Genomic DNA, 11,337 nt, shown 5'->3' on the forward strand with positions numbered 1-11,337 from the left:
TCAAAGGGAATATGTTCCTTGACTACAAATTGTAGACTTGTCCTAAAATTAGGTAGTGAGTCACACAATAACGAGGCAATAGTCTAGGGTTCTTTAAACTTTTCTTTCCCCCCAGGGTAAGGCTAAGAGCCACTGAAAGGAAAATAAATCTCTCCTCCCCAGATTTTCGCCTTGTGTTAAACATGAGTTATATGAAAAGGAGAGTTAAGAAGTCGTTCAATAAATCTGAATAATCTACGCCAATTTGGATAATTCAAATAAACAATAAACAATTATTTCACTCAATAATTTATGGTGGGGGCATCATTTATACCCCATATTATCCACATTATCCACTCACAATACTCTAGTTACTGAGGAGGCTCAGTAAGCCCAGAAATAAATGTCCAATGGACCCTAATGCATGGGGTATCAGATCACTTTATTTTGCCAAGTTTTTTAAATGTACACTAACAAGCCATTTGCATATTCAGAACACAAAATCCAGATTTTCTTACAATGCAGGTGTATATAAATAATGTAAAACCATGCGTATCTCCCTACTGTGTACTGCTCCTGCCTCTGCCTTCTTGCAGGAGCAGAAGGGAGGGATTATTTTACACATTTTCATTAAAAAGCCTGAGGTCAGATCACCTGGGGGGAGGGGCTGCATCCCCAGGGCTCCCTACCCAAAGCCTTTTCCAGGACAAATGAGCCCCAAACACCACACTGTTGTAGACTAGTTTGTTTTTATTTACAATTTAAGATATAAATTAGTAAAGAATTCTTGTTAAACAACCAACAAAGATTGTATAACCAGCAATGTTCAAATAAAAACCAGGCAGAATTTATTTACAAAAGGTTTAGATTCCATTGCAATACAACTTGCATAAATTACTAGAAGCTTTATATCATTATAAAAATAAATATCAAATTTGTTTCCACTTCTTAAGTACTCAAGTTCTATAATCACGTTTTATTTCTACTGTGTACATCTTTTACAAATAAATTTTACAGTAAATCCTATCACACCTATAGAATATATACCGTGGCAATGAAGTGATCAAGTTAAGATATCCTGAGAAAAAAGATTGTTTTCAAAAGTCACACATACATTGGGGAAGCTATACTATGCCAACAAATTCACGTATGTCCAACAAAAGTCTGTTCCGATAGAGTCTGTGGGTTGGCAGTGCCCTGTGGGTCCTTCCTTTTTACAGTGGCACAAGACGCGGTCGGGATTTAGAGGTCATTTTATATATATATATATCTGTATATTTATGAACTTGGGAGGAGAGAATGGCCTGCTGACTTTTTTTTTTTCCAAAGCAATTGTGACACCTACCTGTGGACCAAGGAAAAAACCAAGTCATCCCCCAAATCCTTCAGCCCCACCAGTATCAGGCACCACATTCTAAACAGCGTCCATCTCAGAAGGTTTTGCTTCTTGCCCACCTTCAAGATCTGTGATGAGTAATTTTGCCTACTTGTAAAGTAGTTTTCTTTTTGAGACACTACTGTCAGCCAGGCAAACTGCTGGTACTATCTACTCCATCTGGACACGGGGACAGGCCTGATAAAAGACTAGTATTTCTGTGTCTCTCCAGCCTGACTGCAAATGTCATCTAAAAAGGGGTCTGATACTCCCAGTTTTGGGAACACTAGCTCATGAAAGCAAGTGCCTTTTAAGTGTAGTTTTTTAAGGTTCCAAACTGCATACAAATACCCAGATTTTAAGAATCTGTTTTTCCAAAGAGAAAACAGCAGCAGTGGTGCAATAAATACATTCCCAGTTGAAGGAGTGATTTTTTTTTTAAAGCAGAATTTGAGCAAAAAAAAAGAAGAGCTCTCAAAAAAGAGCATAATCCTCTCCCACTTAAAGAAAAGAAAAAAAGAGAGAGAGAGAGAGAGAAGTAAGGCTCTGTCCTCAGACCCCATGGCAAGAAGCAAGAAATACACATTAAGCGAATTTGCTGGGCAATTGGTGGAAGGTTCCGCAAGGGGTGTGGGGAGGGGGGACCCCAGGGAGCCCACTTACTTGCATTGCTGTCTCGGCCCTTCTATAGGTAGGGCTGGACGCCCCCACCAACCACGGTGCAGCCCTCGCTGGCATCTGTCAGGGGAGGGGGCAGTTAGTCAGGACCCGACCCCAGAGCCATCTGCCTCGCGACAGCTTCGCGGCCACCAGCCCCGCGCCGCCCAACCACGCCGTGCCCTTCCCCCTGAACCCCCAAGCGGTCTGGGGGACCCGGCTGCCCCCCCTCACCCGCCCCCTGAGGCACTCGCCCGTCACATTTCCGCATTTTCTGCCCCCTTGACCTCCTTTTATAGGTCTGATCGGCTCAAGCCTCCATTAGGAGCAACAGAGGCGAGGCAAAGAAAGGGAGGGAGAAAACGGACTCTCGTTTTCTGTTCTGAAGATTTAAAAACCGGAGACCCCTGGGAGGAAGCAGAAGGCTTTATCTCCTTGCAGCCGAAGGCAGAAGAAGAGATTGAGCTGAGACCAAGAACCGACAGAAAGCGCCGAGGCTGACGCTCAGGACGCCGGAGGGAAGCTACATTTGGCGTCGATTTGTATTTGCCAAACCGAAAACAGTCAGGACGATACCAACAACAGGAATAATAAATCAAATAAAAAGTAATAAAGGGGTCAGTCCTGTCTCAGTCTCGAGGCAGGATCGCCTGGCCCCCCACCCTGTTTCTGACTTCACCAGCTCCGCCCCGCCTCCTTCATTTCTAACTTAGGAGTGCAAAGCCATCCGTTCCCCGTTCCCGGTTCAGGGACAGGGCTTCCCCGGCCAGACCTACCGGTGCCCGGTTCCCTTTCCCGGCTCCTAGGGGTGCTCGCCCGCCGGGACCCACAGCCCCCCCTCCGCCCCCGGGGCCCCGCGGGCCGCCTACCTTTCTTCGGCTCGTAGCCGCCGCCCGGGGGCCGATAGTGGGGCTCCGGGAGCGGGTGCGCGCCCGCCTTGCCCGCGTCGCTGGCGGCCTTTGGCGCGGCGTGCAGCGCCTCTCCGGGGGCCGCGGCCGCCGAGTTGTACCGCAGCAGCCCCTGGCCCTGCAGCGCCGCGTTCAAGTTCCCGTAGTTTGTGTAGCTGCCATAGAAGGGCGATGTGTAGTAGAGGTGGCGGCCGAGGAGCGGCGACGCGGGGTAGGGCGAGCCGCCCGGAGGCGCCCCGCTCGAGGCGGGCGCGGCGGCCGCGGGCAGCCCGGGCGGCGCGCAGCCCGGGCCCAGGCTCGGCTGCTTGAGGTCCGACGTGGCGATCTCGGCCAGAGACCACAGCTTGGGCTTGCTGGCGGCCGGCGGCGCGCCTGGAGACGTCCGGCTGCCCAGGGGCGTCTTGCCGCCCCCGCCCCCGCGGGGCGCGGCCTCGGGAGGAGGGCTCAGCAGCGGCGGCGCCTCCACGCCGGTGAGCGGCGACGAGGTCACGGGCTTGGGCGGCGCCAGGTCCCGCTCGCCGTCCTCGTCGTCGTCGTCGTCGTCCTCCAGGTCATCGTACTTCTCCTTGCACTCCGAGCCCGACTCGCACAGGGGGTCCCCGGCGCGGCAGGGCAGCTTCTCTCCGTCTGACTCGGCGGAGCAGGAGTGGTCGGTGAGCGAGTCCACGTGCAGGCTGATCCCTGCAGAGGCGCGGGGTGGGGGGCACGGTCTGTGGCACCCCGGGCCCCGCTGCCCACCGCTCCCCGCCCCCGCCATCCCTCACCCCGACCCCACCCGAGCCGCGTGCTCCAGGCAGCCTGACCTCCCTGCTCGCGCGCTGCGAACGGCGCTCTCACGGGGCCCCAGAGGCGCCAGGCGGCGGAGCCTGGAGTGCCGGGCAGGCGGGCGGCCTCCTCTCCGGCCTCAGCTCGGCGCCCCGCCTGGGAAGAAGGAGGCTCCGCGCCCCTGCGCCGCCTCGGCCGCGCTCACCTTCGTCCTCAGCCGATGTCTCGGTGCCCTCGTGCGCCTTGTCCGCACTCTCCTCCTTGCCCCTCGCTGCGTCGCCCTCGTCCTCGTCCTCGTCCTCACTTTTGTTTCTGGGGGCCCACGTCATCTTGTTCTCCTTCTTGAGGCGCCGGCGCGCGTTGGCGAACCAGGTGGAGACCTGTGTGAGGGTCATCTTGGTGATGATGGCGAGCATGATCTTCTCGCCTTTGGTGGGGTAGGGGTTCTTGCGGTGCTCGTTGAGCCAAGCCTTGAGCGTGGCCGTGGCGTCCCGCGTGGCGTTCTTGCGGTAGGCCGGGTCGTTGAGCTGGTACGGGTAGGCCGCGCTGCCGTAAGGGTGGTAGCTGATGGCGCCCGTCATCCCGGTCGTGTGTGCATCGTAGGGCGCGCCCTGCAAGCGACAAGAGCCCGGTGAGCGGTCGTCCGAGGGCCCGACAGGCGTCAGAGCCCCGGCGACCCCTCCGCCCGCCCGCGGCCGCCTTTCCCACGGTGCCTCCCTGAGCTGGGGCTGCGCCTTCCCGCAGCAACAGATCCGGAGGACGCAGCGGGTCTTTTAACGCCAGCTGTGGATCTCGGAAAGCGCTGCAGTTTTATTCCCAAATTTTCCAACGATTTCATTTTCCTAAAAATGACACATCTGGCCCCAAATGCCCCTGAGCCGCCGGTACGGGCGTGCACAAACAGGCCCGCACACACGGGCCCGCAGGTAGCTTCTTGATATCTAAATTTCTCCTGGTGTAAAGAGTCGCCTCCTCCTCCTAGTCGCCTTCCCCTCCCTTAAATGGTTAAAAAAACACCCCAGAGCCCCCGCTCCGCTATTCACCACTCTAAAGCTCGGCAAATCCAATTTGCAACTCGAAGCCAGTCACCGTTTCGAATTCTTCAAATACGCGGCAATTAGCATTTTAATTCAACCCTTAACGTTTAAATTCGAGACTTCTACAGCCAGCGCCGAGGCCCCGGCTACCCCGTCTCTGCTCTGGAATTCCGCCGAGGGCGGGAGGTGGCCACCAGGCCCCCCCCCCCTCCCCGCACTCCCCCGTCCGGGCCCCCAGCGTCTAAAACACGCTTTGCCAGCCCCCGGGCCTTGCGGGGCAGCGGAGCAGGAGGAGCGCGGGCCGGCCCGGGGCCCCGCGACGCAGAGGCTGCTCTCGGCGCGCGGGGACCGAGGCGGCACTTAGCGGGCCGCACGCCGGCCGACATGTTTTTCTAAAGCACGGGCCTGTGGGGCAGATGAAGGCGAAGATCTGGGCGGCCCGGCCGGGCCCCAGAGCCGCGGCCGGGGCTCCGCTGATTTCCCCAGCCCCGTGACCCCAAGCCCCGCGAGAAAGTGCCCAGCGCCTGGCGATCGCCCCGGAGGCCCAGGGGCGCCGACCCTTGCTGCCCGCGCCGGAAGAAGCGAGCCTCGGCCCGCTCAAGACTCCTCGCCCAGCTTCGGCGCCTGAAAGAGGGCCACCCAGGCCAGATCCCGTCCCGACCCCAGTGGGGTCGCACTTCTCGGGCTCGCGGGGAGATGACCTCGGCAGCCGAGGGGAAGGGCGCGCGGAGCCCCGCGCTACGGCCGTCGCCGGCCGACCGCCCTGCCTCTCGTCCCCGCCGACCGCGCCACGGCCCCAACTCCGCGACTTCGGAGCCGCCTCCCACACCACGTTCCCCGCGACCCTCAGGTCGCCGATCACAGACCAGGGTCTCTGCGCCCGGCATCTCGCGACCCCGCCCGCCAGCCCGCGCTCGGTTACCATGTAGGACGGGAAGCCGGCGGCGGCGGCGGCGGCGTCGGCGGAGTACTGCAGCGGGCTGCCGAAGCCGGTGGCTGCTTGCGCGGTGAAGGCCGCGGAGCCGGGGTAGGGGCTGAACGCCGAGCCCGACGCCGACCGCGCCAGCTCCTCGCTGCGCGGCGCCGCCAGCGCCGACGCGCCGTACGCCGGACACGAATAGAGCGCCAGCGAGCCGGGCGCCTGGTACAGGTAGCCCTGCGGGTAGGACATGGTGGGCGCGGGGCGCGGGGGCCCGCGTCACGCCGAGCAGCGGGCAGGGCGCGCGGCGCCCTCCATCCACGCCCGGCCGGGGCGCGAGGCGGCGGCGGGCGCGGGGACCGCCAGCCCAGGCAGGCCGGCCCGCGCACTAGCCCGGGCGGCCCCGCGGGCCGGGGGAGCGGCGGGGCGGCGGCGGCGGCGTTGGCGGCGGCGGCAGCTCGGAGCCGGTGGGCGCAGCCTCGCGCCAGGCCGGCGGTCGGGGTTTGGGGGAGTCTGGAGTCGGGAGTGAGGAGTTGAGGAAGGAGCGCTCGAGTTTCCGAGGGACATTGGAACGCGGAGCTGTCCGTCACGGGCTCATCTGCATATTCGGGCGCCCGCCCCCTCCCCTGCTCCGCCGGCTCCGCCCGCTCCCGCCGCCTGGCCGCGGCCGGGGGAGGGGCTGGGACGCCGGGGGTGGGGCGGGCGGAGGGGCGGCGGGAGCGAGAGGCAGGACGCGCAGGCTTTTGTGGCTCAGTCGCCTCTCGCGCAGCCCCAGCCCCCGGCCCGCAGCCCGACCGCACCGGGCAGTGCGCGCTTCCCCTTCCCACTCGCGCGGACTCCCGGCGCCCGCCCCCGCCCCCCCCCTTCCCGGCCGCCCCCCACGCCCCCGCCCGCCACTCTGCCCCCTCCCACTGCCCCGCCCCCAGATCGGCCCGCAGGGACCCGCGCAGAGGCCGCCCGCTGCCACTTGGGGTGGTGGCGGGGGGGGGGAGATGAGCGGCCCGGGCCCCCCTCACCGGCCGCGTACTGCGCGCCGGACTCTCGTGCCCGGATCGGAGCTACGGGTGATGCGACGGGAATAGGGCGCCATGGCCCGAGTCCTCCTGCGGGCGGCGTGCGCGGCTCTCACGCCCACCTCCCCCGGTTCGTCCTTGCTTGCTGCACGGGGCGAGCCTCCGCGCGGGGCCTCGCAGCTGGCCGCCGGCCCCGCGCCGCCCCGGCGTGTCCCAGCGGGACCCAGATCCCGGGCGCTTTCGTCGCGAGCCGCCAGGAGGGCCCTGAGGTGAGCTCTCTGCCCCAAGGTCCGCAGTGGCCAGCGGGCCCTGGGTGTCAGGACTCTAATGCTCTCGGATGCGGTTTATCCCGCGCCTCCAGTGCTTCTCCAGGACGCCGCCGCCTCCCCCAAAGGGTTTTTTATTTTGTTTTATAAGTTGACGCCTCTTTCGGATTTGTGTTGTAAAGCACTCGGGGGAAACGATCGTCACCGGACAGACCGCCTCTGGCAGGACTTGGAGCCTCGCTGTCACTCGGGAAGGGACGCGACAGTCACAGGCCGCGGGCGGCGCACGCGGCTGCCCAGGTAGCGCAGGTAACAGGCGACTTGGGGGCCGCCTCTCGGGGCCCAGCGTCGAGGCGCTCGGCAGGAGGCTCTGGGACCCAGTCCCACAGACACCCTTCTCCACGGGCCTCCTCCGCCCTCCCCCACCGGGCCGTGGAGGAGGGCGTCTGGCGTTTGGTCTTGGAGGGGTGGGGGCAGATGGGGCCACCGGTGGGCTCTCAGCAAGTGGGCGCACGGGGAAGGGGGCGGCGGGTGTGCGAGGCCCAGGCGTGGTGGTCAACACAACAGGTGCCTCTTCTGCGCGGGGGGGTGGGGGGGTGGGTGGGGTGGGGAACGCGGTAGGCCAGAGCTCCAGGCCGCAGCCTCTCCTTCCCCCACCCCCTACCCACCCCCCCCCACCTCTCCCACCCCCCCACCTCTCCCACCCCCCCACCCCTTACCCACCCCTTACCCACCTCCCCCACACCCCCACCCCTTACCCACCTCCCCCACACCCCCACCCCTTACCCACCCCTTACCCACCCCTTACCCACCTCCCCCACCCCCCCACCCCTTACCCACCTCCCCCACCCCCCCACCCCTTACCCACCCCTTACCCACCTCCCCCACCCCCCCACCCCTTACCCACCTCCCCCACACCCCCACCCCTTACCCACCTCCCCCACACCCCCACCCACCTTCCCCACCCACCCCTCTACCCCATCCCCTACTCCTCTACCCCCCACCCCGCTACCCCACCGCCTACCAACCCCTCTGGCCCACTTCCCAGCCCGTTGGCTGGGCAGCTCGCGGAAGGACCAGAGTGATCGCGTTCGGGTCTCGGTCTCCCGGGTACCCCAGGCGCCATGCGGCCTCTTGCGAGGCGCGGCTGCAGCGCGAGGACCAGGAGGCTCCAGCCTCGGGCCTGACCGCCTGCGGAACCACCGAGGCTGTGTTTCCTTCCCCCAGATCCAAGGAGACCGGTTGTAAACTGCAGGATTGGACTTGAGCAGAGCCCACCCGCCTCCGCCTGCAGGCGGTGGCCCCCTGGTATGTGAAGTCCAGGCACCTGACCCCAGCCGCCTCCCCACTTGCCCCCAAACCGCTGCACCCTCGCCCGTCCCCTCAACACCGGCTCTCCTCTCTGAGCCCCCGCGCCGCCCACAAACCCCAGCCTGCACCCTCTACACTTTCCTAGACGCCTCACCCCCAAACACTCCCCAGTCCCTCACCACCCACCCAAACTGTCACCCCCACCCCACCCCACACACTCTGCGCCACCTCGAGGGCCCAGCAGGTGAGTTTCAGCAATGCTTTGACCCCAAGCAGGACGCCCTAATTCAGTTCAGGGCAGTTATTTTAAATCAATTATTGTCGCGTTAAAAAGGAAAGGGAAGCGGGGAGAATCAGAGGCCGCAGCAGCCCCGTGGAGCCTGCTTTTCCCAGGGTCCGCGGCATCCGTGGTCTTCCCGGGAGGGAATTCGGCCAGGAAGAGGCCGAAATGAGACAGACACACGACGGATGACCAACGTTCACAGCGCCAGACCAGGTTCTGGGCCTTCGGTTCCCTTCCAATTACATAGTTCAAGTGAAAAAAGAAAAAGAAAAAAAAATCAGGTCTAATTTTTATCTCCAAGGAGGACTGGCCTGAGTATTTCCATTTCTAAAGACCAGTTCCTGCTGTTGTCTCATTAGCATTTGGGGCCGCCCCCCTAGCCTTCTCCTCCCCTCCCCCCGCCCTCTCCTCCCTCTCCCTCGATTCCCCCACTCCACACCCCCACCCCCCACCCCCAGGGCTTGATCTCTGCCAGGGGCAGAAAAGAAAACAGCGAATTATTACAAAAACATCTCCAGTTTGGAGCAGGGAGCATAAGCTCCGATACACTCGATTTTGACATCAATTAAGTGTGTAACCAGACATGTGCACGTGGCTTTGGAGGGTCTCGCGTCGCCCAGGGTGCTTCTCCAGAAAGGGCTGCCGGCTCTCGCGCTGCCCGCAGCTCAGCGCAGCTGATCCGGAAGACAGTCTCTGCTCAGTGTCTTTTTTTTCCCCCCAGCAATTATACTCCTCCACTGAAATCTAAATTTTCCATACTGCTGCCTGCTACTAATAAAAGCCGTCTACCTTGCACTATTAAACAGTCGAATCGTACTACATGCTGTTTTTATTGGTGGTGACTGTAGCAAATTAAAATGCCTACGCAGAGACATTAACATTTACGCTCTGCATTGTTACCGGGATATATAAACTCCGTTTCGCTTTAAAGCACTCTGATTTTTTTTTTAATATATAAAATCACTTTCCCTTTTCTTAAAGTTGGCTCGGTCTTCTTTTCTAAAAACTCAATCGAAAGAACAGGCTGCAAATGCGGAGGCTCGACGCGATGGCTGGGCGCGCGGCCGCCTGCGAGGATGGCCTGGAATCCTGCAACTGCGTCTCGGGTCACCGCGGGGAGCTCCCGGACCCCGCGGCCGCCGCTTTCGGGGAGCAGGACCTGGATGCTCCGCTCACGGGCGAGGAGGCTGTTTAGGCCTGTGGAGCGCCGGAGTCTGAACGGACACTGGGCCTCTGTCACTTTCGGTTGCCCTCCTCACTGGGATGGAAGAGAAAGGGCCGGCGCGCGGGCCAACCGGGTGCGTGCCCTGAAAGCGATGGATCCGAGCAGTTCGGTTGCGGGATTTACGGTGGATTCCACCTCCCCGCCCCCAACACACACACTTTGCTCCAGGTGAGCATTCAAAAAAAAAAAAAGAGGGATCGGTTAACACCATCACATTTCTGTTTCTTGTCCCCACAGTGGCCGGTGCTTTTGGAAGGAGTTGGCGAGGACACTCGTGTTTCCGGGAACCGCGGTTTCCTGGAGGCCGAGCTCTGGGAAACGGCGGCCTGGGGCTCTAGATCCTCCTCGGAAAGCAGCGGTGGCGCAGACCGAGGCGCCCTCCACTCCTTGCCCGGGACTCCCGGGAGGCGGGAAGGCCCAGCGGCAACGCGGCCCGAAGTCGTGCGCACGGGCGGCGAGGGGGCGCTGTGGCCCGCGGATGCCGCCTCGTCCCCGCCGCGGTGGGCCTGGCGCCGTCCCCAGCCACTGAGGGCGCCCCGGCCCGGCCTCCCCCACGTCGATTGCATTCGGGGCAAACGGACAGCAACACTGGAGCGTTTGAATAAAGCCTAGCCGAGCCCGGCTTCTCTCTCTCTTCCCGCCTTTTGCCCTGTCTTGGGAGTTTTAAGAGTTGGGTGGGCAAAGAGGTACCATCTTGGAGCGTGTAGATATGCCGAGGGGAGGGGGTCAATTAAGATTTAAAAAGACACATTTTACGTGGTTCCTCTTCGTGAAGTTCTGTGTCAAGTGGAAGTGGTTTCCATGTACAGGGGACCTGTCCCCTCTGATGTCGCTCTTCCTGGGGGACTGTGGAGCGAGTGGCATCAGAAACTGGCAAGAAGAGCCGCGAGTCCGGGTCTGTGTTTTCTTTTTTGGGAAACAGGAACACTTCGCTGTAAACTGTACAGAGTTTAAGTCAAATGAAACGTGAATGCCTTCCAAGCGGGGTCGAGCCCGCTCGCGGGTCTCTGGACACTTTGGCCTTTCGAAGCTCTGACACGGTGTTCTGATGCGGCCACGTGTGTCTGCAAAACACCGCGGGAGGCGAAGCCCGGGGGGTCCCCGCCGCTCCAGTCAGGAAACCTGGAGCGCGGACGCGGCCCCTGGGTTTCCACCGGCCCGAAAGACTCGGGCCCCGCGGGCAGTGCCGCGGGAGGGGTCCCTGGACCGGGGCGCGCTCTTTTGTACGTTCTGGGCTCAGCCTGAGACCCGGTTCTAGCACCACGGCCCAGCCCCTGAGGTCGGAGGACTAGAACTGTGCTGGCCGCTAACGTGTCCCTCCTGGTTTCGTTCAGCGGCCGCACACGGCCCATCCTCTCCGCGAACGCCCCGCCTCCGACCCGCTTCCTGAAGTTTCTCCCGCGCCGCGGCCCAGGAATCAGCATCCTTCGCCTCTTCTCCGCATCCCGTGCTTCCATCGCTCCGGTTCTTCCCTTCCCCCCGCGAACCCCGACCCGCAGCCCCTTTGGGCGAGCCGTGCGCGCGTCCCCGGGCTCAGGTCCCCGCCGGTGTCCGCGTCCCCAGCTGGGAGCGCCGAGCGGGGGTGAGCGGAAGGGTGGC

General features: G+C 61.7%; 2 protein-coding genes across 3 annotated transcripts; one reads left to right on the top strand and one right to left on the bottom strand.

Moving 5' to 3' along the window:
- Nucleotides 1–711: 711 nt before the first annotated feature.
- On the bottom strand, nucleotides 712–6,244 carry IRX2 (iroquois homeobox 2). 2 transcript variants are annotated; one of them, XM_086362459.1, is made up of 5 exons: nucleotides 5,644–6,244; nucleotides 3,890–4,295; nucleotides 2,881–3,600; nucleotides 2,018–2,092; nucleotides 712–1,324 (listed from the first exon to the last, which is right to left on the bottom strand). In XM_086362459.1, exons 1-4 carry the CDS (start codon nucleotides 5,890–5,892, stop codon nucleotides 2,040–2,042), a joined length of 1,428 nt encoding a protein of 475 aa, XP_086218585.1. In that variant the 5' UTR covers nucleotides 5,893–6,244; the 3' UTR covers nucleotides 712–1,324; nucleotides 2,018–2,039. The 2 variants fall into 2 exon arrangements, with proteins under 2 accessions (XP_086218585.1, XP_086218584.1); XM_086362458.1 differs by having other exon boundaries at nucleotides 712–2,092.
- LOC147350038 (uncharacterized) lies at nucleotides 5,891–10,370 on the top strand. Its single transcript, XM_086361154.1, has 6 exons — nucleotides 5,891–6,151; nucleotides 6,410–6,922; nucleotides 7,102–7,228; nucleotides 8,147–8,227; nucleotides 9,537–9,811; nucleotides 9,976–10,370. The coding sequence occupies exons 1-6, from the start codon at nucleotides 5,891–5,893 to the stop codon at nucleotides 10,348–10,350; spliced, it is 1,632 nt and encodes a 543-aa protein (XP_086217280.1). The 3' UTR covers nucleotides 10,351–10,370.
- The last annotated feature ends 967 nt before the right edge of the window (nucleotides 10,371–11,337 follow it).

This window comes from Bos grunniens, chromosome 20 (genome assembly GCF_055505025.1).
Source record: "Bos grunniens cultivar Pamir isolate PY7600 chromosome 20, Bosgru_T2T1.0, whole genome shotgun sequence".
Classification (NCBI taxonomy): Eukaryota; Metazoa; Chordata; class Mammalia; order Artiodactyla; family Bovidae; genus Bos; species Bos grunniens.